This window comes from Aythya ferina (genome assembly GCF_964211825.1).
Source record: "Aythya ferina genome assembly, chromosome: 3".
Taxonomy (NCBI): Eukaryota; Metazoa; Chordata; class Aves; order Anseriformes; family Anatidae; genus Aythya; species Aythya ferina.
The window spans coordinates 109,866,107-109,892,362 of record NC_140298.1 but is presented as its reverse complement, the minus strand read 5'-3'; the positions used below and the strand labels follow the sequence as shown (position 1 = coordinate 109,892,362).

At 49.3% G+C, this 26,256-nt stretch overlaps 2 protein-coding genes across 2 annotated transcripts in view; both read left to right on the top strand.

The window, feature by feature from the left end:
- Nucleotides 1–25,445, top strand: SDC1 (syndecan 1). Its single transcript, XM_084515392.1, has 5 exons — nt 1–314; nt 20,640–20,721; nt 21,777–22,267; nt 22,499–22,628; nt 23,186–25,445. The coding sequence occupies exons 1-5, from the start codon at nt 255–257 to the stop codon at nt 23,350–23,352; spliced, it is 930 nt and encodes a 309-aa protein (XP_084371518.1). The 5' UTR covers nt 1–254; the 3' UTR covers nt 23,353–25,445.
- The window catches only part of LAPTM4A (lysosomal protein transmembrane 4 alpha), a 186,711-nt gene continuing 160,888 nt past the window's right edge, over nt 434–26,256 (top strand). The window contains exon 1 of the mRNA XM_084515395.1: nt 434–470. The gene's annotated coding sequence lies outside the window, so the exon portion shown is untranslated. The remainder of the gene's footprint in view (nt 471–26,256) is intronic.

Here is a 26,256-nt window from a genome sequence, read left to right as displayed (position 1 = left end):
AGGGGAGGCGGAGCCGGCCGGGGGGTGGCCGTAAGGTGAAGGTTGTTGCAGTGGGTTCATTAAAAGACAGAGTTCAACTCCTCGCCGCCGCAGAGAGAGCACTAGAGCGGCTGGGGAAGGGAGGGTGAGAGGAGAAAAAAGAAGGAAGAAAAAAAAAAGAAAAAAAAAGAAAAATATTGAAGAGTGAAAACCGGCAGGTCTTTCTTCGAGCGTACTCCGAGAGGAAAGGGCAGTGCCGAGCCCGAGGAGGAAGGATGATCGGCGCGGCGGCCGTGTGGCTGCTGGCGCTCTGCCTGCACGCTGCTGCCCTCCCGGTGAGCCCGGCGGCGGGGGGCTGCGGGGCTGGGGGGCGCTGCCTCGGCCGGCCGGGCCGGGCTGGTGCTTTGGGAGGGGATTCAATGGCCTTTTGTGCTGGCGGGAGCCTTAATTCAAAGCAGCCCCGCTGCTGCTGCTGCTGCTGCTCCCGACCTGCCGGCGGCTCCGCCCCGCTGCGAGGCTCCGAGCACGCCGCGGCCACCCGCTGGCTCCCCCCTTGGTCTCTCGGGGCTGGGGGTGAGCCTCGCATCGGGCTCTTTGTGGCTTGGGAGGTCCCTTTGCGGACCTCTTTCTGGCCCGGGCAGCGGGTGGCGGTGTTCTGCTGGGGGTCCGGAGCCTCCTGGGGCCGTCCCCGGCTCGCTGTGCTCTTCCTCCCAACTCCGGAGCTCCAGGAGGGGCTCCGTGCCCCGGGCAGCTCGGGGGGGAGGAGGCCCGGTGGGGCTGCAGCCTCGGAAAGCCCCGGCTCCCTGCCGCAGCAGCAGCCGCCAGATGTCATCCGCGACTAGAGGAGAGGACGGCTGGCCCGGCGCTGCCCGGCGGGGCTCTGGCCGCAGCAACCTCGGCTCCTCGTGTGGGAGCTCTCCGGGTGGTTTGTGAGGGGTGGGAGCCCTGCTTGGCACCCCCCGAGGGGCACACAGCCACCCTTTCCTCGCACCATGAAGGGTGCTTGCTCCCCAGGTGCCTGCATGCATCGTTTGGGAGCCCTCAGCCCCGCCGAGCAGCTGGGAGCAAGCAGAACCTGAGGCTTCGCGTGGGCAGGAGCATGCGAATCAAAGCACGCTTCCCCTTTTTATTTTATTTCGTTCAGAAAAGGTGTAATTGGTTTGAAACTGGTCTGGAGACGATCTGCAGCGGTAGCTGGATAAGGAGTGGCAGAACAAAGTGCACAGCAGGACCGAGGCCGCTCAAAATACCTGCGGTTTTGCTGTGCCATCCTGCCTGTGAGCTCTGCCCGTAGATGTGGCCATCCATCCATCCAGCCGGCTAGCACACATGGTAGTAAGTAGTTAGTCCGTGAGGTGGCCAAAAATGACAAGCACGTGAGCGTAATCAGCCCTGCCTCGTGGGGAGAGGGCTCTGCTCGTCACTTCTGAACGAGCTTGCTAATGAATAACGTGGAAAAACTGCAGTTTACTTGCAGCCTCTGCAGCGCCTTTGGATAAAATTACCCAGTGATAAATGTTTCTTATTAGAAATGGTAAAGGCATGCAGTGAATGCTCGTCTGGAGTTTTCCTGTGTGTGGGGAGATGGCCTGGCTGATGCTTCAGGTTGAGGGAGGTCCTGGTGAGCAACAGAGGAGTCCTCGGGGCTCTCGGTGGTGACTCAGCGCTGAAGCTGGTTCCCTCCTGGGCATCACGTGGCCGCCTTCCCATGTCGAAATGTCAGTGACACAGATGAGGCTGCCTTTCCCACCCAGCTGGAGCAATTAGGCTTTAGCATCAGGTGGCTGTGCTTGGTGTTGAGTGGAGAAAGCAGAGTGACCTTACGCAGCCCTTTGCATGTGGCAGGTCATGGTGTTAAGGGTGCTGGCATGGGTGTGCTGGGCTCCTGGTGGTTGGTTATAGGAGGGTGTCCCGTTGCCTCTGGCACATGGCTTGACCCTTGGCTGTTGCTGCAGGACTTAACTAAGCAGCAGGAGCAAGAAAGTGGCCAAATGATAGCTGTTTTCTTTCAGAGCACTCTTAAGAGCATGAATAGTTGTGGGTTCCTTTCCTTCCTCAAGATAACACTTTGCTACTCAAACATCCCATATGAGATTAAAATTCCTCTTTGAAACGATGGGGGCATTGAATTTCTTGAAATAAGAAGGCTGATGCATCTTAATGGGTTAGTGTGGTTGTTGTCCCAAAGGGATGTTTCTGTGGGATATAACGCTGCCGCAAAGCCAGCTGAGCGTGGAGGAGGACAGTGCACCTTGAGGAGAACGGGGTTTCAGTTGTTTCACCTGGTGTGGGTGCGTGCTGGTGGTTAACGCAAGCTTAGCAGGGCAGGCAGAACCCTTTTTCCAAGGGTGATGTCATTGCTATCTGAATGCAAACTAATTAGAAGAAATTAGGTAGCCCGGCTTGCTTATTAAACATGTAGGCAGTGGATAAGAAGGAAACACTTTCTTCTGTAGAAGTACCTACAGAACGGCGTCACATTATTTATCAAGTACTGCAAACAGCACTTCTTCTGAGCCTCGCTTGCTGGTGGCTCCCTCCCTGAAAAGAGTGAGTCAGCTCCGATGAGAGCAGAGAGCGGTAAGCTACGGTTTGTGCTGGGGAAGGGGGCTCCGCTGCGAGTTTCTAGCCTTTTGTTCCAGGTTTCTGGCAGTTTTAAGTGGCTAGAAGAGCTAACACTTCTAATGGCAGCACTCTGAAACTTCTGGAAACCAAACAATCCTCTCTAACAACCCGAGACAAGTTGCAGCAAGTGCAAGAAACCTGTAAGCCTTCTAAAATTAAGCGAGTGCACTAACCTGAAATGTAGGCTGCTGTTTTAGCAGCAAAATTGGTCCATTTTAAGTATGTGTTTTGCATTGCTAGTGGGTAGATGTCTCCAGGTGGCCTGTGTGGTAGCGCCTTGTCCTAACCTTGTTTGATGTGGCTCTTGTGTCTGAGGACCATAATAATGCCTCCGAGAGGGGCACTGCACCAATGTGCGTGTCACCTGGCACCTAGGGAGCTGGGGTTTTAGTGGGGCCAGCTATAGGAGTAGATAGAGGAGGGAGTTTTTTGGGAGAGAAGACATGACCTCTTTCCTCATCTCTGGAAGTGTTCAAGGCCAGGTTGGGTGAGGCCCTGGGCAACCTGGTCTAGTGGGTGGTGTCCCTGCCCGTGGCAGGGGTTGGAACTGGATGGTCTTTGGGGTCCCTTCCAACCCAAGCCATTCCATGATTCTTTCCTGAAGGGGTAATGTCAGTGATGAAACTACTGAAGCAATACAGTTTTATCTTAGATCTCCTCGTTATTAACACAGAGCTCTTAGTACAGAACTTCAGGACAGCAAGACCCTGATCGCTTGCTGAAACGCAGGATACTTTAAGTGGCACATGGCCCTCGGGACAATGATCAGCTGATGTTAAGATGCCTCAGCGTAGGTGTCTACGTGTGCACTAGGTGCCCAAGCTCTTATTGTAGTCACAACAATGTAATCAGTCAGCCAAAGAGAGTGGTTATCTGACCAGCTCCTGCATGTCTGCTCCGAGGTGAATGGCTTTGTCTGGGCTCAGCTGATGGGATCTCATCCTGACCGTAAGGGGAGCACAGACACCTTCGTGTTAGTTCCTTAATCTGGGAGCGATGTACCTGAAAGCGCTGCTCCTATTTGTGAAACTTCCCTGCTAACCCAATCCATAAACAAATGGTCTAGGCCGCCGCTGTTCCTGTGCCAAGAGAGCTAGCAAAGCAGTGGGAAACATCAGCTTTCAGCTAGAACAACAGCTCTCTCCTGTTCTGGTGCAACAGGATCAGTGCCTCTGAACAATAGCCCAGCCTGGCTCTGCTGGAGTAGAGCTGGCTTCTGTATCAGTGCTCTGACATGGGAAATGGGAACAGAAACATACATACATGTATCTTTTTAGAGGGAGAAGGAACTGTGAGCTTTTTGGGGGGATTAGAGCATTTTAGTATCCTAAGATGCTGTTTATTGGTGGATTAGAAGTGGGGCACCTTTGTTACTCCCTAGGCTTTGATACAGGTGGTGAATTTGCAAAGAGGAAGATGTTCTGACCAGCAGTACAAGGAGCTCTGGTATTTCTTACGGGTTCATTTATCCTCTGAGCTGAGAAGGAGACACTCTAAAGGCCAGGATCACATGCTGTCTCCTTTGGAGCTTGGTGCTGAGCATCAGTTTTCTTATCAGGTCCCAAAGTTACGAGTTGAGTAGCATGCCCCGTTTGAACCACTGCTCTGCTAGGCTCTTGGCGTACCGCATAAATGAGCTTTATCTGGCCTGGCTAGAAACCTGGGATAGTGCACTTTCAGCTGTGGAGGTGCTAGTGGAGAAGTTCCTGCACTGTGAAGCCTCACCTCAAGGTGAGATAACATTCGGACCTCCTACAAGCAGCCCTTGTGGAGCAACATCTGCTAATGTGGTGGTTTCCCAACCTCGCAGTTTCTCAAGCAGCGCTTGGCTGCAGTTGACGTTCTAGGTCTTGTGGAACCGGCACAGGTCCAACAGAATCTGTTAGCTTGGGCTCCTTGCCACGCCGGGCTGTGATGTTTGCATCGCACCGCTGAGACCAGTCTCACCTGTGAGGCCTGCTGAGCTGGATGGGAACCAGTGTGCTAGTGGCGCTTGGACGGGGCTGGTGATGGAGCTTCCTGTTGAGTCACTGCAGCTCCAACTGAGTCATGGAGATGGTGCAAGTCATGGCACTCCTGCGAGGTTTCGAGTTGGAAACTCTTGGGTTTTGATCAGTTGAAGCTTTCTTGCTGCTTCATGTGCACATCATACTGCCCTGCTCCCTGGCAGAGCTCTCTTCTCCACAGCCCTTACTTTTGCAATATTATTTGTTTTAATGTCCATTCATTTTGTTTCCTAGCGTTCAGGGTCCTTCTGATACCTGAAAGCTCTTCAGGATTGCTGTTGCAGAGTAACTCCTGACTAAATCGAAGGCAGAGATGTAAGATGGGGACGTGCCTGCCAAAAATACTCGGGGTATCTTGCCTTTCATGGTGGCTCTTGCCACCTCCACACCGTAACTTTACAGTACCTCCTGAGTGGTAATGGCGGTGCCTTGTGTGCCATGGAAGCAGAGGCTGGCAGTCCTGGTGCTGGGCTGTAGGCAGTCCTTGGGGTGCCCTGTGTCTACCACCCGTGCATTCACTGCCATAGCTCCAGAGGGGGTTGCTCTTTTGTCTGTCCTTGCCACACGATGAGGAGCTCGTTGCCTCTTAATTGGAGGGAAACCTGAACTCCGTTCCCGTTGTAAGGACAGAGCGACAAACGCTTTCTGGGCAGAGCATGACTGCCCCGTGCTGAACACAGGAAAACTCTTCTAATTAGTTTCTAATGTCGGTGTCAGTAAACGTGGTACAGCCACTCCCATCCAGCCCCTTGCATCTAGGGATTGCTAGAAGAGCAGACTGGATATTGAAGCCGGAGGTGGGCAGGGGAGAGTGGAGCCAGTCTGCCATCTGGAGAGCAAGCAGTGATTAGCCTAACAATTTCCAGATGAGCTCCTTTGTGAAGCTCCATGTCGTGGCGGTGCTGCTGTGGCTGTGTCGGTAGGGAGCTGTTGCATGGGAGCACACAAGGCTGGCAGCTACAGTGTTGTAGGAAAAGACTGCCTGGCTCTCCCCTGTCCCAAAACAGGACCTTATCGATGCCTTTTTGTATGCTTTTGGAACCAGTAGAGTGGAGAAACACACACACAGAGGTCTCCGCATCTTGTGAGGTTTGTTGCCCAGCTCGCAGCAGGGTTTGGAGGCTGTAAACCTTGAACCTGGGACGAGTGATCTGGGAGGCTTGTGTGCCTGCTCTCTGCACAAGCACAGGAGCTCAGGGCAGCCTTTGTCTACCAAAATGTCCTCCTGGGGTAGGAGTATCTCTGCAGGAGACAGGACGTGCTATCCCATTGACCAGCTAACAGGTAGTTTTATTAGTAAAGCCCAAACCTTCTTTGGTCAAGAAGTTGAGGCGTAAGAAGAGTAGGAGTCCAAACCAGAGCAACTACAAAGCTTGCTTGAGTTCATGTCTGATACAAACAGTAATGTAAGTGGTATTTTTCACTCCCCTGCTGTGCTCTGTGCTTATGAAACTGTAATAAAGACTCTCGCGCTGGCAGATCTGATGGCCAAATGAGATTTGTCCACCTCACTGGCTCTACCGGGGTGTAAGTGGCACCTACGTGAAGTGGAAAAGTGGTAGCGAGGCTTGCATCGAAACTTGCCTAACAGCCTGCAGCTAGGCAGCTTTGACTTCTAAATCTCTTTCTGTCCTAACGGAGGAATCATCTAGATCGTGACTACTTTCCCATCAGCGAACAAAGCGCCTAACAAAAGAGGCTGACTCTGGCATGTCTGGGCAGTGGCAAAGGAGTGCTCTGCTATCGGGCACTTACATCAACTGACTCATGGCCCTGAACAGGAACGCTGTGAGCTTAATCCTCCAGCAGCATCGGCCCCGCTCTGAAGCATCTCTAAATAACTTGTAAAAGGCTCCTCAGCAGTCACGGCTGAGGAATGGTGGCGAGCTTCTTGCTGCGGAAGCTGGGAGATGTGATCGCAGCCCCGAAGTGCTGAATGCGCCGCGTGCCCCCTCCTCCCCAGAATGCAGCCAAAGGGGGTAAAAAATGACTCCGTATTTACTTGTTCCTGTAAGTTAAATGGGCTGGAAACAGCTCTGTCCCATGGCCAACTTCAATTCCGGAGTCCCAGTCGTAAAGCAAACCTTATTTTCTCACCCATCCCTCAGTGCCTTCCCCCCTGCTCCGTTCTGCATCCAGAGGAGTGTTCCCATACATCATTTGGGGGCATACCAGTTGGCAAGGCTCACGGCTGCCTGGGATCGTTCTAATAATTTGATGGTGTAGATTGTGTTCCAGTGCCCGGGGATGTTCCCTGATGTTGTTTAATTTACTAATATGGATGTAGCCGGTGGGCCTCTGGCAAGAGGCCCAGGATATTATGAAATTGTGAAAAGTGCTGCACACAGTAAAAGAAAGTGAAAGCCCTTAATAGGATATCACGGCTCTCTCGGTGAGTACTGAACCTCTTGGATGCATCAGAAGGATGAGCAACTACAGCTGTATGAAAATCCCATGGAATCAACCAGCTGAGGGCTGCAGGGTGAATTAATACAAAACAGCAAAGCAGTGTGGCTGTGATGGTGCTGGTGTGTGCCAGCGATTCAGCCTGTCCTTGTGGAATTAGCCCATAAGGGTGGTCCTTCGGCACGGTGTGTTCCTCTTTCTTTAGAGGCCTTGGCTAGAGTTTGTGGTCATCGAGTAGACCCAGGAGCTTATTCCTGTATGAAATGTCTTCAACTTGGTGATGTTCGAGCAGTGTCTTTAGGATTAGTTGGATCTGCTGTTACGTAGCATCTAGCTATTCTGAGGATACTCCTTGCCCGACCTACGGGACGTTGTGCTAGGACTAATTCAGTACTGCAGCACTTTACCTTGTCTCACAGCTTAATGGCTTGTGTTGCTGTCTTAATGATTTGTCTTGATGGTGGACAGTCCATCAGAGGTGGCATTAGTGATCTCTTTTCCCTTTACAATTCAGATGTGCAAAATTAAAAGGTGTCCAAATCACGACTTGGTGAGTCTTAGCGGCCCATAAGAGTCAGAAGGAGTGCAGCCCCCACAAATGTGGTAGCATTTCCCCCTAAACTCAAACCTCCTCCAGTGACACGGTGACTGCCCTGAAGCAAGGCCATGGGGAGGGCAGGAGAACCAGCTGTAGGCCCAGACATGACGGCATGAGGTAGCTGAAGCTGCTATCTTTTATAGTGAGACTTGGATCAAAGGCAAGCTCTGTGATTTGTCCCGCCTTGCTCAGGGCTCCCTTCTACAGATGTGGTACCAAGTGATTTAACTGAGCCACTCTAGATCAGAGTGGATTAATCCTAACCCACTAGGTGTTTACTCAAAAAAAAAAAAAAAAAAAAAAAAAAAAAAAAACCTCCAGTGCTCATTTCTGAGGTGAGTAAATCTGGGTAATTGGAGTGCAATTGCAGCAGCAGGATTTGAAAACGGTTTCTGATGGGAGGATTTCGCTCAATGCTCCAGCTTTGAAATGGTACCTCTACACCCTCGTGACTCAGCTTGGAAGCACCCCAGCCAGCTTCCATAACCTCATCCAGGTGTTGCATAATTTAACTGTAACCGGGGGTAGCAGCAAGCAGCTACTGTCAGAGCTTTGTCTGACGGGCAGGGTTAGCAACGCTCCGAGACCACGAGAGTCGTGCCAAGAGCTTGAGCTCCGCACTGCTTACTGTGGGTAGACCACTCACTGTGTGCTCTGGTGGTTGTGGGACTGCCTGTTTCCCTGGGGTGGGGAATTCATGCAGGTTGAGCAGTTTTGGAATAGGTGAATGAGATGTGGGCCTCTGTGCCCACAGCCATCTTCTGACTTTTGTCACCAAGTCACTGCTGTTCTTTCTTCCAAGGAGGCAAGCAGTCCCTGAAGGGCTTACCTGCTGCTTTCCTTCAGCAGGGGCACCAGTGTTCAGGAGCTACTAGGGCTGTGTGGAAGGAAGGGGTGAGGCTGAAAGCCCCTCTTTGAGAGGGATCTTGGGATGGAGTGAAGCTGGAAGCCCCTCTTGGGATGGGGGAGCAGGGTGTTCCCCACCTGAAATGTGGCTGCTGCATCTAGTGGAGATGTTGGGTCCTTTCATGCATGGCTCAGCCATGCTCGTGTAACTGCATCTGTTTGGCAGGGGTGATTTCTGCATTATAAACCATCTAGACTCAGTCAATGCTATGAGGTGCTGTGGATAAAACAGACCCGATGGCACGCCTCCTGACCTAGGGGAAGATGTAATACCCTCACATTTACGCTGATTTAATTAAAACTGGAAATGGTGGGGCCTGGAAGCAAGTGCAAAGAGTAAACTTAACCATGCAGTGGTAGAGTAAGACCTGCCAAGATGCAAAAATCACACCCAGTTGGATCAAAAATGAAATCTAAAGCTGCTTGCATGCTTTTCCTGAGTCCAGCAACTGGCTGCTGATGGAGACTCACAAGTTCCCTCTAAACAGACTCAAATCTGACTGACGTGAGTCCTGCTGAGCAGCACGGAGCTCCTCAGAACGAGCTAGATCCTGGCTGTAGTGAGCGTGACCAACCCGAAGGGAGTTGCTGCATGCCAGCTGTTGGCTCATTTTGTTGCCCGAGCCACATCAGCTGCTGCAGCGCCCTTGCAAATAGTCGCTGCCTCCTGCAGCAGCCCGGCAGATAACAGCAGGAAGGGCACAGGCTGTGGGGTGTGACCAGTCCTGCCATCTGACACGGACGTGGGGCTGCTGTCTGTGCAAGCCAGGCCGCTTGTTTTGGGTGCTTTTTTGGGGTACTTCCAGCTCCCTGATCAGTCGAGCCCTCAGTGGGGTGTGCTGGGGGAGGGACGGTGCTGGAACTGAGGAGCTGGGGACGAGATCTTTGTCGAAAGACATCACTTAAAGGCAGAAAATGTCTGGGATGTGGTATGGAGAATAGAGATTGTTAGGAAAAAGTTGGTTAACAAGCTTCAGAGGCTTCATCATTTCTTCTTCTGGAGCAAATGTGGAGCAGTCAAGAAGGCCCTGGATTGTTGAGCCTCAGGCTGGTTGTCACGAAAGACTTTGTGCATGTCCTGTAGGGTCAACTACAGGCAAATCAACTGGAAAGCTGAGGCAGAGTTTGGCAGCAGCTGGCCTTAAAGCTGGCAGGTGTATCTGCCCCTGAAGTGTCAGTGGGTAGTAGTTTTTGTTTTGTGCATAGGCAGTTGCTGTAGGATATATCTCCATACAAAAATCTTAAGTCTGGGTGGCTCCACTGTAACTTTAATCAGAATATCCTATCAGCATTTTGTGTTGTTTTAAAGCTAACTGTTAGTAGATCTAAGTAGCCTTACTAAGTTTATCAGCTAACCTCCTTTAGCTAAGACCTTTGGTACCTTTGGTGACCTGGTGTCAGTGTCCCTGCTGGAGCACAGGGCACTGAGCCAGGTGACTCCCGGAGGTCCCTTCAGATCTCTGATACCTTCAGGGCTGCAAGCTCAGCATTCTGCTGAGGTTAAAACACCTCGCTAGCTGCTGGGAGCCAGAAGTAACCGCCAGTGAACCCTTAGTTTGATGATACACCTGGATTTTCTTATCTGGAACTTGGATTTCACTGAATAAGCGTAGTATTACAGCACTTTGCTCAAATCAGAGCCTGAATGTGTGTCACTAATGCAGTGAAAAAGCTTCTGTGAACCTTCAGGAAGATCTTACAGCTTTGTCTCCTGGCTCCTTGGCATATCTCGCACTAGGTAATTGCTGGAGTTCAAGGAGGAGAGGGAAACTCCCAGGATTAAGATAAGAACCTGGGTCTTCTCCTAGCCTTGTGCCTAGATACCAAAGGCTGTTGCATTCACTCTTGCCTGATAACAATTCCTGGAGGACGAAGGCATTGCAGGCTGCATCTTGGCTTCCCTTCCTGTGGTGAGGCAGAGCATCTCCTTCCCTCCCAGAATACTGCATAGCGTGGTGGGGGGCACTTCTGCCTCCTGGGATCACATCTGCTTGGGTCAGAGCACCCACAGAGCTCTGGCCTTGCGCATGCTGATCACACGAAGGTTGGTGTGGGGCTCATGAAATGGGTTCTACCAGTTGTGTGGCCTCCAGGAAGCAAGCTTCCCTGGGACCAGAGGCACATGCGTGTTTTCCAGGTGCTGCTGAGTGGCATCAGTGACTCAGCGTGCCACCAGCCTAACCTGAAGACCTGAGATGCTCCAGAGCACACCAAGATTTCCTATAGACATGTCTCCAGTTTCTGAGCTGGAGCTTCCTGAGCCAAATGGCTGAAGATGAAAAGATCAAGCTGTGTTCCTCTGGGACTGAAGTGTCTCCTGTGTCCTGGCGTTGGTGCTGCAGGCTCCCATTCTGCAGTGATGGCCAGAGCAGCAGGAGCACGCAGGTCTGATCCTGTCGGTGTTCTGGCGCGTGGCCTCCAGCTGCACACTGACCAGTTCGAGCTCGCGGGCCTACTGGAAGAAGACAGCCTCAAATGGGATGATTGGAGACACTTGTTGCTTTACAGCCCTGGGACTGGTGAATCACAGAATGACAGAATGGCTGAGGTTGGCAGGGACCTCTGAAGCTCATCTGGTTCAACCCCTGCTCCAGCAGACACCCAGAGCAGGGTGCCCAGGACCACATCCAGGCGGCTTTTGAAGGTCTCCAAGGAGGAGACCCCACAGCCCCTGGGCAACCAGTGCCAGTGCTCAGTCACCCTCATATAAAGAAAGTGTTTCCTCCTGCTCAGAGGGAACCTCCTGTGTTCCAGTTTGTGCCCATCGCCTCTTGTCCTGGCACAGGGCACCACCAAACAGAACCTGGCTCCTTGCACCCCCCTTCAGGGACTGACAGACACTGATAAGATCCCCCCAGCCTTCCCTCCTCCAGGCTGAAAAGCTCTCTCAGCCTTTCCAGAACTGGACACACTGCTCCAGGTGTGGCCTCACCAGGGCTGAGTAGAGGGGCAGAATCACCTCTCCTGACCTGCTGGTGATGCTTTGCCTGCTGCAGCCAAGATGTGGTTCAGGGCTGGGTCTGAGGGACGATCTGCAATGCTAATTGATCTGCTTTATTGGGATTTTCGCTCTGGTGACAGGCCTCACTGCTGACCCTGCACCACAGGAGGAGTGGGTGGCTGGATATAGGATGAGGAAAGGAATTCATACCCAGCTGCAAGCCAGGCTGTTTGTGGCCACAGATGCGCATGGATGGGAACAGGTAGCTGACAGCAGGGGCTGGTTTCACTGGATCTGCTGTTGAAGACCTAAGGTCAGTGTGTACGTATGTGTTGGAGGGCGACACTACAAAGTTCAGTCTCCCTTGAAGTGGCCGTGGCTGCTGCTGACTGGCCTGAGGGGAGTTGCTCAAGCCCTGCCTGAACCCTGTGGCAGGGGCTGCATGTGCTGCAGGCACCGTGCTGGTGAGCTGGCCGAGCTGCAGGACGTGGTAGCAAAAGGGCACGTGGCTGTGCTGCTGCAGGGGGGTGAAGGCACATCGGGAGCCCTGCTTAGCTCCTGTCCCTGCTGATTTTTGCATCAGGAGGGTGATGTCTGCCTGCGCTGTGGTTACTGGCGTGTATAGGTAGTGAGTTGTGGGCTGCTGGAGTCCTTTAGTGGATGGGTTTGTAGTTCATAGAGATGTCCTATGACCTGCAGGATACACACACCTTGCAATTTTTACTTTCTCGGGGTTTCTGGCAGCGGCCGCCCACCACTGGCTTTGCCTGAACTAAGCTAATCTTGGTCTGTGCTTTTTCCAAACTGGCTGGTGCTGCAAAACTCAGCCTTCCCCACTGTTTTCTTCTACACTGGAAGCTAAGAAGTGCTGGTGACTTTAAATTGAAGGGTTTTTAGGCAAGTTAGTGTTGTCCAGTCCCAGCTGACACAGCTCACTGCTTGTCTCTCAAGCCAGCTGAAATAGTTTGCAAGCAATTCCCCGGGACGAACTGGTGCTGTTGGCTGCCTGGCCTCGTTTTGCTGCACCTCCTTGGCACAGCTCTTTGAGATTATGCATCGGCTGTGGCTTTCCTTTGCTATCTGAAGAAATGAATGACTGAACCATCAAGTATGCTAAAGAGCTGCAGCAAAGGCTCTTTAAAGAAGAGCAGTTCTAGCATAAAACTGAACTGACTGCTTCCCATGAGATTAGCTGCAGGGAAGAGAGAGCTCCTCATTAGGCTGTGTCTTCCAACGCAGGCTGCCTTGAACGTGGGAGACAAAAGGTGCCTGGCTCTGGGACTCCTTGGGCTGTATCCTGACAGCCCACCACTGTCCCCCATCCAGGTGGATAAGCAGGAGCACAGGATCTAACTGAGCATCTCCGTACTGCCGAAGGACTCCCTGGGCTTTTAGGGGAGCTGGTTAAGAGAGAGAACACGTGGTGTGTTATCGCTGATGCCATGAGTGGTGTGCAGCCACAAACTTGCCAGCTGTGGAGTCTGTAGCCCTGTAGGACTCCAGCTGGCCTGGCGTTGCTCAGCCCTGTCTTCTGAAGGACGTGCAATGCACTCCCTGTCCAGTGCAAAACTGAAGTTGCCCTGGATGTCTCGTTAAGCTCAGGTGGCCTGAGACGAAAGCAGTGCTGCTACTTCCCTGACTGTGGCATCCATCCAACCTTGGCTGCTGTGACTAAGGAGCTGTGTTTAGGTCAGGGATGTCTTAAAAGTGCTGTTGTGAGACATACGGACCAACTTTATCCGTCACAAACCAGGAGAGAAGTCTCCCCACAGCCTCTCTCCTTGCTGTGTGTGTAGACCTGCATGGCCCTTTGAGTCAGCCTCTGCTTTGCATGGTTGCAGGCTGAGGGTGGCGGTGCGCATTTCCATAATGCACGTCAGTGGTGGCGGGGTATTTTGCTGCCCCCCCTGCCGCAGGGGAGGTGGATGTGTGTCAGCATCCCAGGAGCCCGGGCTGGGATTCAGGAGGAGCTGCTTCAGCAGCCCTGGCTGCCGCGCTGTGCCCCTGCGCCAATACAAACACTTGGGCATTCATGCACCGAGCAGGTCTGGAGAACTGGTCCTGCTGGAAAATTCTTTGCATGATGGTGTTGGCTTTCATTTTTTTTTTTTTTTTTTTTTTTCTTTTAACCAGACCAGTTCCCTGATCTGGTTCACCGTGAGACTGCGTGAAGAGCTATGTTCAGGGAGCATGAAGTGACATGCTCGGGGGGAGGCGCTGGGGTGAACAGCCTGAAGTACAGGACGTGAAAGCCCAGCTGAAGGTGACAGGACATCTCCTTTTCACTCTTGGCGTGGTGATTGCTGTGTTTCAGCCCTGCTTAATTTAAAAAGTTGCCTTGTCACAGTACGGAGAAAGTGTAATGCTGACTGGACTGCAGCGTGGTAATTCCAGAGTCTCATCTGATTAACTCTTAGGACCGTAGCTGTGATGCACATGGAGTAGCTACGTAGACAGTGCCCTCAGCCCCAAGCTGTAATCCCATTGCCTACGAAAGGGCAGGCTCTGGGTGCTCTTCTTCTTGACCACGGCACTGCTCAGAGGGTCACAGTATGCTCTTACAGCTGTGGCCATAAAACTTCACAAATAAAAAAGCAAATCAAAGCCTAGCAGACAATGGGCAGTTCTAAGAACCGGTTCTGCCCATGGTGGAATAGATCCTGAAAGCCCTCATCCTCTTTTTGAGTCAGTGTTGGAAGGCGTTTCACTGCCTGCAGAGACAGTTGCCTGGAGGTGACGGCTGATGATCAGCTGCTTTGTGCTTCAAAGAAAAGCAGCTGTGCTCGCATCCATCTAAGGATCCCTCAGACATGGTCCTCCTCTTGAGGCACCAGCCAAAAACAGAAGAGGAGGTCAGTAAGAGCTTACTTGGCAATGGTTTTCCAGATACAAATGGAGATCAGATGGAGAAGCAGCTGGATTAAGTGGCGTACTCACCTCGTGCTGCTGTTGCAGTGCTCACTTCGCAGAGCAAAGGAGCTTCCTTCGTGTTCACCTTGGCAGCTGCCTGACCTGTGGAAGGAGCCCCCGGGAGCCAGGTGCCAGCCTTGCTCCAGTTGATACAAGCTGATATGTGAAGCGCTGGGGATGCTGAAGCCTGCTGGGGCACGGCAGAAGCCCTTTGGAGCAAAGGGGAACGAAACTGCCCGAAATAGGGAGGGCAGGTAGTGGTAGTGCTTTGAACAGCCTTGATCAGAAGACTAGCTGAGGATTAAAAAATAATCCTGCTGTGCAATCTGCGGGCTGCTGGTGGGACAGTTTGTAGCTGTCTTTCTGTTCTTTGACCCCCGCTGGAAAGCTGCTTCTTTGGCTCTTCTGGGAAGAGAGCTACTTCGTTAACCTGTGGGGCCACCAAGCAAGCTGCGAGCGGTGGTGCCTCACTGCTGCTGGCGGGTCAGACCTGCACACAAACATCGCTGCTGACTTGTCACATAAAAGCATCAGTTCTTTCAGCTCCTCCAGGTTTTAAGTCTGCCTGTTCAAACTGAAGGTGTGTGTGGCTGACAGTGCCAGCAGCCTGCAGGCGGAGGGGGGATAGGTGAGGAAGCTGGTGGCTCTGCTGTTCTTTTTTTTTTTTTTTTTTTCCTAAGGAAAGATTGCTTTTCTTAAGCTGTCTGAAGACCATGGACAGCTGGGACTGGAGTTAATCGTGTGTGGGTTTATTAACTTGAGAATATCAAGGTTTAACAAAGCTAAAATTTCTTTCAGCAGGAGGTTTTGTCTTCCCACACACTAATATAAATATTTTGAGGTTAGGAGTGCTTTACGCTGCTCTGCCTCAGATAGCAGGTCTGTTGGACTAGCTCTGCTCTTCTGTGTATAGAGAAAAAAAACAAACAACTTTCCATTTGGCTTTATTTTAGGGCTGTTCTAAATCCTTGTGCAAGTCGTTCATGCTTCAGTGTAATATGTGGCAGGCAAACTAGAAAGCAAATGCTTGTCTTATTCGTGTAAGTCTCTTTATACAACAGAGCAAGTCCTTGGCTTTGCTTCACCTAAAGCTGGAAGGATCCTGCAGGATGCTGAGGGAGGCGATTCGGGTGGGAGAGCTCATTCAGCTGAATAGGGAGGATTTACCACTTGGAGAAACAAACGTACAAATTTAACAGCATTATTCAGATAAAGGAGGATTTCAAGTGTTTCTGACGCTGCTGTAAGAGGCTGATCCCTAACTAGGATTAATAAGAGTGGGATACAAATCATCCTTAATCTAGTTTAGGGCTTGTAGGAGCTTGTGGCAAAGCCCATGTTTTTGCTTAACCTCAAAGAGCAGTTTGAAATGAGCTGCTTCCTTTTACATACACCATGACTTCAAATTAAAGAAATGCGGTTCCCAGTTTGGGCGGGGTGGGATCAATAAACTGTAAATCTCCCCTTCAGCGTGGAGCAGGACTTGAGATTTGGGCTCAAGCAGGGGGGGAACTCCACGGCAGCACAAAAAGAGTCGTGTGTCAAGGCTGAGATCAAGACGAACGCTGAAGAATGGCTAGAAATGATGCGTTTAAAAAAAAAAAAAAAGTCTGTGTCAGACTTCTGGAGCCAATAATTTTGGTAATGAGTTGTGAAAGTCTGGCCCGTTCTTGATTAAATGGAAGATGCCACCGAGCAGCTTTCTGGTTGTCCCAGCAGAGCTGAATAACCATTGTTCTGTAACAATGCAGGGCTCAGCGAGAGCAGAACAGTTTCCCGAGGGTTTCCCCCAGACAAGCGGCTTTGTTACTGGGGGAAGGAGGTCCCCGCTGCTTACCGGGACCTGGTCAGTGCCGCCAAAAATGCTGTGAAAATGTTTACCCTTCGCGTGATGCAGCCGCCTTTGGCATCACCAAACTGCAAAGGGTTTTTCCTGGGCTAGGCAAATATTTCCTATCAGTTGTGTAGGTTGCTTTAAAAAAAAAAAAAAGGATGCTATCTAAATCAAATCATAAAAAAGCAACGTGTTGTAAGCGCAATATCAAAACTGTCAGCTTTTTGACTAGAATATATAGGATGCTATCAGAGATATGGCCTTAAAGGATCCACAGCCTGAACTTAGCTGTGTTCATCCAATTTCTCTGGAATCAATTATAATGTGAATGGTCCCTAAATAGTCCCAAGGGCCTGGAAATTAAACTGGATGATGATGGAAGTGATTTCTGAAAGCACGTTGACAGTAGCTAAAGTGATACAAAATTGTCGGTAGGGCAATCTCGCTCGAAGCTGGAATTTATTTCCAGCTCCTACGCGTGATGGCACAACCTGGAGATTCAAGCTGTGTTCTGCAGCCCTAATCCTCCTGACTTATCAAAACCTTTCCCATTGGTGAAACTCATCTTCAGCAAAAGGTCATGGAAAAGCCTTGACCATGAGGTTTCTTTATCTAAACCCAAATTAGATCAATCTCTTCCGATGCTGTCCTGAGTCAGTGTCTTATGTTAACCTTGCCGTGCCTGAAATCCTTCAGCAGCTGATCATTACAGCAGCCTGACCTTTCAGCAGTGCTCACGGTGTGTTGTGTCACAAGGAAAGGTTACTCACTGCCTTTCCCCTCCTGCCGAAGTCTAGGGAGCAAGAAGGGCGGTCTTTGTGTAACTGTCCACTTACAGAAATTAGGCAAATGTTCCTTAATGCACATGTAGTGAAACTGGATGCATGCGCAGTGGCACAGCACAGCCCTGCAGATGTTTGTGCTGTGCCATGCTTGCCCTTCCTCTCCGAGAGGTACCCAGTTATTCCTGATGAGATGCAGAAACCCAAGTAGCCTTCCAGCAGGTACGTGGCAAAGGCTATGGAGAAGCAGGACATGCCTCAGCCTGAGAGGAGGCTGGAAACTCAGGTGTGAGGGGGAATGGCAGGCTAGGCTTGCTGAACATACTGGGATAAAAAGGAAGGTGCTCAGTCATGCCATGCTTCTTTCACCCCTTGACACCAAAAGGGGAAGGGGTGCTGGTTCAGTAGTAAAGATCAACATCTGCTGTTTAATTTCCTGACAGTCTGATCCTTCCCACTGTGGTCTGCGGACCATCAAATCTGCACAGGTGTTCTTGGAAATCCTGCATTCAAATTGGGAGGGAAGTTAATCTTGATCCTGGGTAAAGGAGTGTGGTGTCTGGTTGTAAACTGTGTTGGCAGTCTTGGTCTTCAGTGAAAACCTGGAGGGGCTGCTAAAAGCTTCAAGGCAGCATCTTTCCATGGGGAGGAAAAACTGAGTGAAAACTCAGAAACTGAGTGTTCTTGATTCTTGGGAAAAATCAAGAACAGAGGGCTGTGCTTGGTGCTGCTGATGGAAGAAAAGAGGGAGAAAAGTGCCCCCCAGGTCCCCCGACCACACCACTGGGGCAGTGTCTGAAATCTGGTTTCACTTGTGAACTTACTGGAAAGGAAGCTCAAGGGAGCAGAATTTGGGAAGCCGAAGTCTTTCCCTGTTCTTTTGGCACCAACGTGCTCAGATCTCACTGCACTTCTGATACCGCTCGGGTGAGTCACTGGTCCTGGACACAAGAAGGAAAGCGTTCGGGAAGTACTTACCTGACCTAGTTTCCATGGGTGAGTGCATGAGCACAGTGCAAACAAGCAGGGACAAATCTAAAAATCCAAATCACCTCATGACGTGCAGCTAAGCAGAAGATTGCAGGACAGTTTCTTCTTAGGAATTACTCTAGAGATATTTTAGAAGCCTTAAGATTTTATTTTTTTCTCCAGTAGAGAAGGCAAGTGACAACCAAAGAAGGCTGCTTAAAAAAAGGTTTAATTGTTTAGTGATCCACTGCATACTTTTGTGTTCAGAAAAGTCAAGCCTTTTAAACATCTAATGGGCTGGTTAACCACTTTGGAAACAAACTGTTCTATGGAAATGTGTAGAATGGATAAAGTATAAAGGAAGGAAGAGAAAATTGGATAAATCTGGTATCTTAAAAAAAAAAAAAAAAAAAAAAAAAAGGTAAATACAGCCATATAGGTAATGAAGCTGACAGTGAGAAAGCCAGCAGTGGTATGATCCGTCAGACAAAGCAATGGAGTGAACTTCTTCCTAGGATGAAAATAGTCTTGCTGTAGGTGTAGACCCAATAGTGAGTGGTGTTCCTCAGGAGCTGGGACTGGAGCTGTTTGACATCTTTGTTGGTGACATGGGTAGTGGGATCGAGTGTACCCCCAGCACTTTTTCTGATGACACCAAGCTGTGTGGTGTGGTTGACACGCTGGAGGGAAGGGATGGCATCCAGGGGGACCTGGACAGGCCTGAGAGGTGGGGCTGTGTGAGCCTCATGAGGGTCAACAGGGCCTAGTACAAGGCCCTGCATCTGGGCTGGGGCAATCCCAGTACAAACACAGGCTGGGTGGAGAATGGATTGAGAGCAGCCCTGAGGAGAAGGACATGGGGATGGTGGTTGATGAGAAGCTCAACATGAGCCAGCAATGTGCACTTGCAGCCCACAAAGCCAACCATATCCTGGGCTGCATCAAAAGCAGTGTGGCCAGCAGGGCGAGGGAGGTGATTGTCCCCCTCTGCTCTGCCCTTGTGAGACCTCACCTGGAGCCTGCGTTCAGCTCTGGGGCTCCCAGCACAAGAAGGATGTGGAAGTATTAGAGTGAGTCCAGAGGAGGGCCCCAAGGATGATCAGAGGGCTGCAGCACCTCTCCTCTGAAGCCAGGCTGAGGGATTTGGGGTTGTTCAGCCTGAAGAGAAGGCCCCAGGGAGACCTCACAGCGGCCTCCCAGTGCCTAAAGGGGGCTGTAGGAAAGCTAGGGAAGGACTCTTTGTCAGGGGGTGGAGTGACAGGACAAGAAGTACTGGCTTTAAGCTAAAAGAGGGTAGATTTAGATTAGATATTTGTAAGAAATGTTTTTTTCTGAGGGCAGTGATGCAGTGGCACGGGTTGCCCAGAGAAGCTGTGGATGCCCCATCCCTGGCAGTGCCCAAGGCCAGGCTGGATGGGGCTTTGGGCTGCCTGGGCTGGTGGGAGGTGTCCCTGCCCAGGGCAGGGGGTTGGAACTGGATGATCTTTAGATGGTCCCTTCAACCCAGAGTGTTCTGTGACTACATGATTATATTCCTTTCTAAATGACATTAGGTTAATGCAAGCTAGAGAGCTGCACTGAGCTTGGTGCAAAGCTGGCAAGAACGTATGTTCCTCTTTTTACATAATAAAATGAGATTTCGGTCCTGATAAAACCATGATCAGAAACAGCCCTCGCTTCTGTGATGCAATGCAGTATCTGCTAAACTTGCAGATTGGGCAGTGCTGGAAAGGAATAGTGAGGGCAATTTGAGGATGGGGAAGAAGTCAAAATCCTGGAAAATGGCAAATGTAGTTGGACGGGGAAAGATGAAATTTATAGGAAGCAATGACTCGTTGGGTAATGGTAGTCCTGCAGAAATAAACCCGCAGCTAGACACGAGCTGAGAGTCAAATATGTCCACGGATGTGAACAGTAAGTGGAGCCAGCAAGTAATCACTGCTTTATTTTAGTGTTGTCTTCTTTGGATATCCTGAACAGCTTTGAACATTGTGTGTTATGACAAACAGGTGCAGTAGAACAGGGATTTGGGCTCTTGTTTCAGCACTGAAATGGGGCTGCTGGTTATTGTACTCCTTGAAGCTTAAATGTAGGAGGCTGAGGGTTGTATTCTCCTACGTGGAAGACTGGCTTCTGTCTCAGGAGTTGATATGAGTGTTGACATTTATTAAAAGGGAATCTCATTCTACTTCGTTAGATGCTGTGGTTTCAGATATCTGAACACAGATGGGGCTGAAAAAGGCAGAGCAGACGAAGTTTTCTGTTCCTTCTTCCTTTCCCCGCCCTTAGAAGCAATGTGGTAATTCTCAGCTGAGCAGGTTGGTAGATAGCAAAGAAGAGAGCAGTCAAAACTTGCAGCATCATGGTTATGTTGTGGATGGACTGAGCATCAGCTGCTACCGAGATGCAGCTCTCTGAATGGATTCCTTACTTCCCTCTTTCCAAAAGCAAGTACAGCCTGGAAGCAGCACAGAGAAGGGAAACAGCAAGGCTGACCCTTCTGATATTAATCAGAACTTCTCCTTTGGGAAGGGGGAACAGAGTGAAGAAAGATGAGACAATACGCTCTGAGCATTGAAAGTGTGTGTAACCTTCATGAGCCCTTACAGGAGATGCTGCACAAGCAGCATGATTAGTTTAAGTTATCTCATCAATAACACACCTTTTCCCTTCCTCTTTAAAGCAAACTACAAATCTGAACCTTCCTCCTGAAGATCTCGATTCATCTGGTGATGATGATGATGGTTTCTCAGGTTCAGGTGCAGGTGAGTTATTAGCACTTGTACTGCCGGCGCTTGATCCTTCCAGAATGTGCCAGCTGAGATCTTGATGAGCATCCTGGCTAAAAGGAGGGGGGGAAAATAATCACACCCCTTTGCCCCAGAATATCAGAGTTGGGAACAGAGCAAGAGCCTAATCTATTCATCTTGAATTGCTTTAGATATTAACAATTAGTAGAAAATGAGTTGTAGGAGACTTGAAAGGGAGCAGAAGCAGGTATGTCATTGCTAATATGAGATACCACATAAAAATATTATGAAACCACAGCGATTCTTTACTTGTGGGGCACAGAGGCTGCAAGAAGGCTGTTTGGCCTCTCTCACGAGCTGGAAGGAGATACCATTTGAGGGTGTGTAAACCCCTACCTGCCAGCATACATCCAGCACAAATTTTATCTGTCATCAGATGTGCAAGTTCCCATGGGCCGTAAAATTTTTCTTAAACATAATAAAGCGTTTTTAGGGTGGGGAAAAAGTCTGTCAGAATGATTACTAAATGCATGAGAGACAACTTTGTTGTTCAGTGTTGAATTGAAGTCAAGATGCTACTGCAGAAAGAGCAAAGCTGTTGGAAACTAAACTGTGCTTCTGCTTCCTTCCAACCACAGGCTTGATTTTTTTTTTTTTTTTAAAGATGAAATTCTGCATGAATAATACCATGAAATGTGTCAGTGACTAAAGGTGTTGTGTATATGGGTGACTACTCAGAGTTGCATAAAAGGTACTTATGGCATAAGAGCCAGCTAAGCACCCTGAGCAGCCAGCGTACCGGATAGCAGACATCCTCCTTGTAAGCCTGTCTGCAAACAGACTCCCATGTGCTAGACAAGTGCTATAAAGCAGCTAACAAAGTGTTGTTGAATAGCACGTTGTTCTGTTCTTTCCTTGCTACACTGAAAAAGATAAGGAATTGCAAAGTGAACTGCTATTAGTATGAAAATTGGCTGTGCAGGTTGGGCTTCCTCCCTTAGACTAGTGTCCAGAAGGTAACTGCTAATAGGTCTCTGAGCTGGCCAAGGTTAATGCTTTTTGTTCTGCAGGTCCCCTGGCTGACCCATCTCTCACCTGGAGAATCCCAGCAGAGCCGACTAACTCCTCGCTACCAGCAACACCAATGGATTTCAATGAGCAGCTGTTTCCCAGAACTGAGAGCCGAACTGAAAAGGAAGTAACAGCTCCCCCTGCAACGAGTAATGTGGTGACAGTGGAGCCAGTTGTAGCTGTGAAGGATGAAGTACCCATCCTGGGCTCACCCGATGAGAAACCAACAAACGATGTGGTTACAACAGTGAGAAGCCCCACTACTCACTTTCCTTCGGTGCTTCATGTAATTCCTTCGGAAGCCTCAGACACGGTCCACGAGCTTGAACCCAAAGCCCCTGGCTCTGACACACCAGACACTATAAACATACTTCAGACTGACTCCACCATCCATCACGAGGTGGGAGGCATCACTGCTGCCCCTACGACAGCTCCAGAGGATGTCGCTCCTACACATGAGGAGGTTTCTGAAGATGGCTCCGGAGACCCGGTGAGGACTAGTAGCTTTGACACACTTTCCAGGGAGATGGCTCTAGTAACTTGGTAGTACCATTGGTTTGCAGAAGGGGTGGTAATTTGTCAAAACCAACAATCAATTTAATACCTTATATTGGTGGAGGGCTTTAGATGAGGGAAGGAAAAAAAAAAAAAAAGCTGTGTAAGGTCTCCAGTAACAGCCATGATGAGAAACATGAATAACCTGCCTTGTGTGTCCCAACAGGGAGACTTCATCTTGATTAAAGATGAGGATTTGGTCCCCACCCAGAACTCTGAAGTGCCGGCTGACTCTGGGAGGAATGCCAAAGCAGCAGGAGCCTCGGGAATTATGGACAGGAAAGAAGTTCTTGGAGGTACCTGATATTCTGGATTTCTAGTTGGTAGAAGTAGACTCCCCTAGGAGTCTCCCAGGCAGCAGAGGCTGCAGTTCTGCAAGTACATCTCGGAGCATGAAAGTGAGCCTTTTACATTAGAGCTTTCTCAAATGAGGGTGGTGATCCGTGGTTTTGTGTTGCTGAAACCTTAATGGGGCAAATTTTACTCTGATAATAACAAAAAGACACCGCTAGTTATCTGAAATTTTAGGTTAAAATCTATTCCTTCACTCAAAAATTAGTGTAAAACTGCTCTCATGCTGCCTGGGTCAGGAGTTGAACAGCACTGCCTTGCTCCATTCATGGGGTTTTGCAGCACGGCCCAGTGGGAGATCTATTTCTGTAGATTTACGTGTGGATGAGTAGGCTCTTGGTAATGGAAGAATGACTGGTTTTGGGGGGGCAAAAGGACAAAGTCGTTTCTGGAAATCATGAATTGAGGGATCACGCTTTAAGGAACAACCTGGAAGCGTAGGATCAGACTGATGTTATCTGGCATGGCGCTGAGAGTAATTTGTGTTTTCTCCCCCTTCCAGGTGTTATTGCTGGAGGACTGGTAGGCTTGGTGTTCGCAGTGTTTCTAGTTGCATTTATGCTGTACAGAATGAAGAAAAAAGACGAAGGAAGCTATTCACTGGATGAACCAAAACAGTCTAACGGAGGATACCAAAAACCACACAAACAAGAAGAATTCTATGCATAAACTCTGATCTTCAGGACACTTCTTATTCCATCTTTCTTGGACTCTTCTCTCCCTGCACATGGACCTCCTAGTGCGCTTTGCATTAAACTTAAGCCATATGATCATTGGGTTATTTGCCCTTACCACCTAGCCATTGGAAATTTTTGTAACTACAAAGTAGATCTGGATTCACTGAACATTCCCTGCTTTCTTGCACAACTTTTTTGTTTGTTTGTTTTTTTAACAGAAATGGGACTGCAAGTTCCTAAACTCGCTTTGGTTTATCTAAAGACTGCTGGGGCAGGCGGTGGGGAGAAGATAAGGGAGCACTGTATGTACAAACCTCTTGATATTTAGGGAAAGGGATGGCAAGAATAAATGATTAACAGTGCTCAAATTCTGTATAGCAGGGATTCTTCCTATTTAACTCATAGATGTGTTTTAAGTGTAACAAGTGGCTGCGCTGGGCAGAAGTTTGGTACACTGCAATACTCAATCTCTTTCTAGCTGCCATGTTTGGAGCACTTAATGCCTGTGAAACATCATGCTGACCATGACTTCTAGTGAAAGGAGGTGCAAGGGGCAGGGTAAGCAAATGACTGTCACATAGTTTAAAATAACTTATATTTTGGAAAAGATCACATAATATTATCCCCTACTCTGAACCAGCTCCTAAGCAGCTGGTGGACGTAGTAATACAAAACCCCCAAAACTAAGTAGAGACTTCATGTTACCAGTAGCACTGGTCTATCCCACTACCAGTGCTCTTGATCCTTCTAGGCTTAGGCAAGAAGTGAATTTTTCTAAGCATTTTTATCTCAGACATTCCCTCTTAGGTGCTGAATCTAGGGTTGGCTGTCGAGCTGTAAATACTCCGACCCCGTGCTGCTGTGGAGTCACCAGGTGGCTGATAGCACATCGTAGCACCTAGCTCTCTGTGCCCTTTTCACAGTGGTTGTCTCAGAACGTGGTCAGTGCTACGACCTTGGCACACAGGGGTGGAAGGTAGAAAGCAGCATATCACACCTTCGCAGCTAAGGAGTAGAGAAACACAGCACCCGATCCAAGTCTGAGGAAGGCTAAGTGCAGATGGCCTTAAATACATACAAGAGTTGATGTGCTTGACTCTCGCGATTCCGGAACGCCTCTCTTCAGAAGCTGTTCCTGCACCTTGGAGAGAAGCAACTCTAGGGATGTCAGACTAGCAAGGGCTGAGAAGCACCTCCTGAGGAAAGTCTGGATGCCTGAAGCTGTTGGTGGTCAATGTGTTGCCAGATACAAGGCACCGAAACCTCACAGGGTTTGGAGTTCTCCAGGGTACGTCAAAACCAAGTGAGAAGAGAAGTGTGGTGTTCTGCACAAGCCTTACTTCTGCTCTGCCTTCAGCTAGCTTCTTGCAAGTTCAGTTCCTCATCACTCAGCGCAGAAGGCATGGGGGGTGGAGGAGTGTTTACGACTGATGTAAATATTTGTGCTGTTGAGCCAGAGGGAATGATTGGAGAATACTGGAGAATATTGCAACAGTTGGTACAAATGCTGCAGGTTAACAGTAAAACTTAAAAACCTGTGTAATTTAAATGAAGTATAAAACACTCCTGAGCTGCTACGCAGCTAAAATTGGTGCCTTCTCTACAAACCCAAGAAAAAAACAATTTTTGATCCAAAACTCTTCTTGATGCACAAGAAAAGCTTGTGCATATATGTAGCTGGCTGTTTATAAGTAAAGCTGCAAAGTCCATTATGTCTTTTTTTTTTTTTTTACTGAATGAATTTTTATAGGTTAATGCAACAACCGGATGGTGTTAATTTCAGCTGTAATTCTTTGCTTTGTATAGGAATGTAGAAATGTTGTTTGATAGGTTTATCTATGAAAAGAGTCTTGTAAAGCACAGGAAGATAAAGTGGTAAACTTCAGTTGTACCTCACAACCTTGCTAGGGGGAAAGGAAAAACTGTATATTTTGGTAGTCTAAACTGACAGTTTGTGAAACAAACATGACATTCTGTGTTATTTAAGTGGTACAAATGAGATATGAGTTCTAAAAAAAGATGCAACATTCGGTTATCTGTATGCCCTGTAAAGGTATACTGCAATAAATGGCATTTTGGCAAGAATGCGCCTGATGTGTGCGTGTTGCTCTACATCATAACTCCACAAAGTAAATGAGGTTTGTACGACTTCCCGGGTCTTCAAGGAATTTGGATTCTTTGTATGAAATGTGAAGCTTGGTGCTAAATATAAGGAGGCTCTGCAGAATGGGGAAGGTGTGAGACATTTCTTGCTCACCCTGTGTGGGGTGGCGAGCTGTGGGGACCAGGGGCTTGCCCAAAAGCTGTTCTTCAGAGCCCTGTAGCACTTCAGTGCTGGCCTGGGGAGCTCTCCTTGCTTGTGCAGGCTGCCACCATCCCCAAAAGGGTGAATAGGTTGGAAGTCTTCCATGGGGTTCGCTCTTACAACCTGGCTTCTTGCCTCCAGGAGGGCTTCAGGATGGGCAGCACCAACTCTTTCTATTAAAACACACTTCCCAGGAGGAATTTGGAGACTGTATCTCCATGGAGGGAGAACAGAGCAGGCCTGTCCTAAATATTCTGCTATGTGGCATCAATTACTTCTGGGTGCTGCAGCTTGTATTGGAGGAGATGGAGCAAAACGGAAGTAGAGCAAAAGTGTCCTTCACAAAATAGGGAAGTCAAAAATGCTGCCTGTCTGGGTGGGCCACATTGCAGCCTACACAACAATTTTCATTTATGTGGCTTTGAGCTGTAAGAAACTTACTTTTTAGGTGGTGTTTGTAAACCAGCCACAGTATTTTCAGTTTGTAATCTCCCCTGGCTTGCGCTGGAACCAAGTGGCTTGTGAATTTAGTTTCCATAGTAAAACAAAGCTGTAATGTGTTTTCTAGCTGTATCCCAACTTCATCAGCCC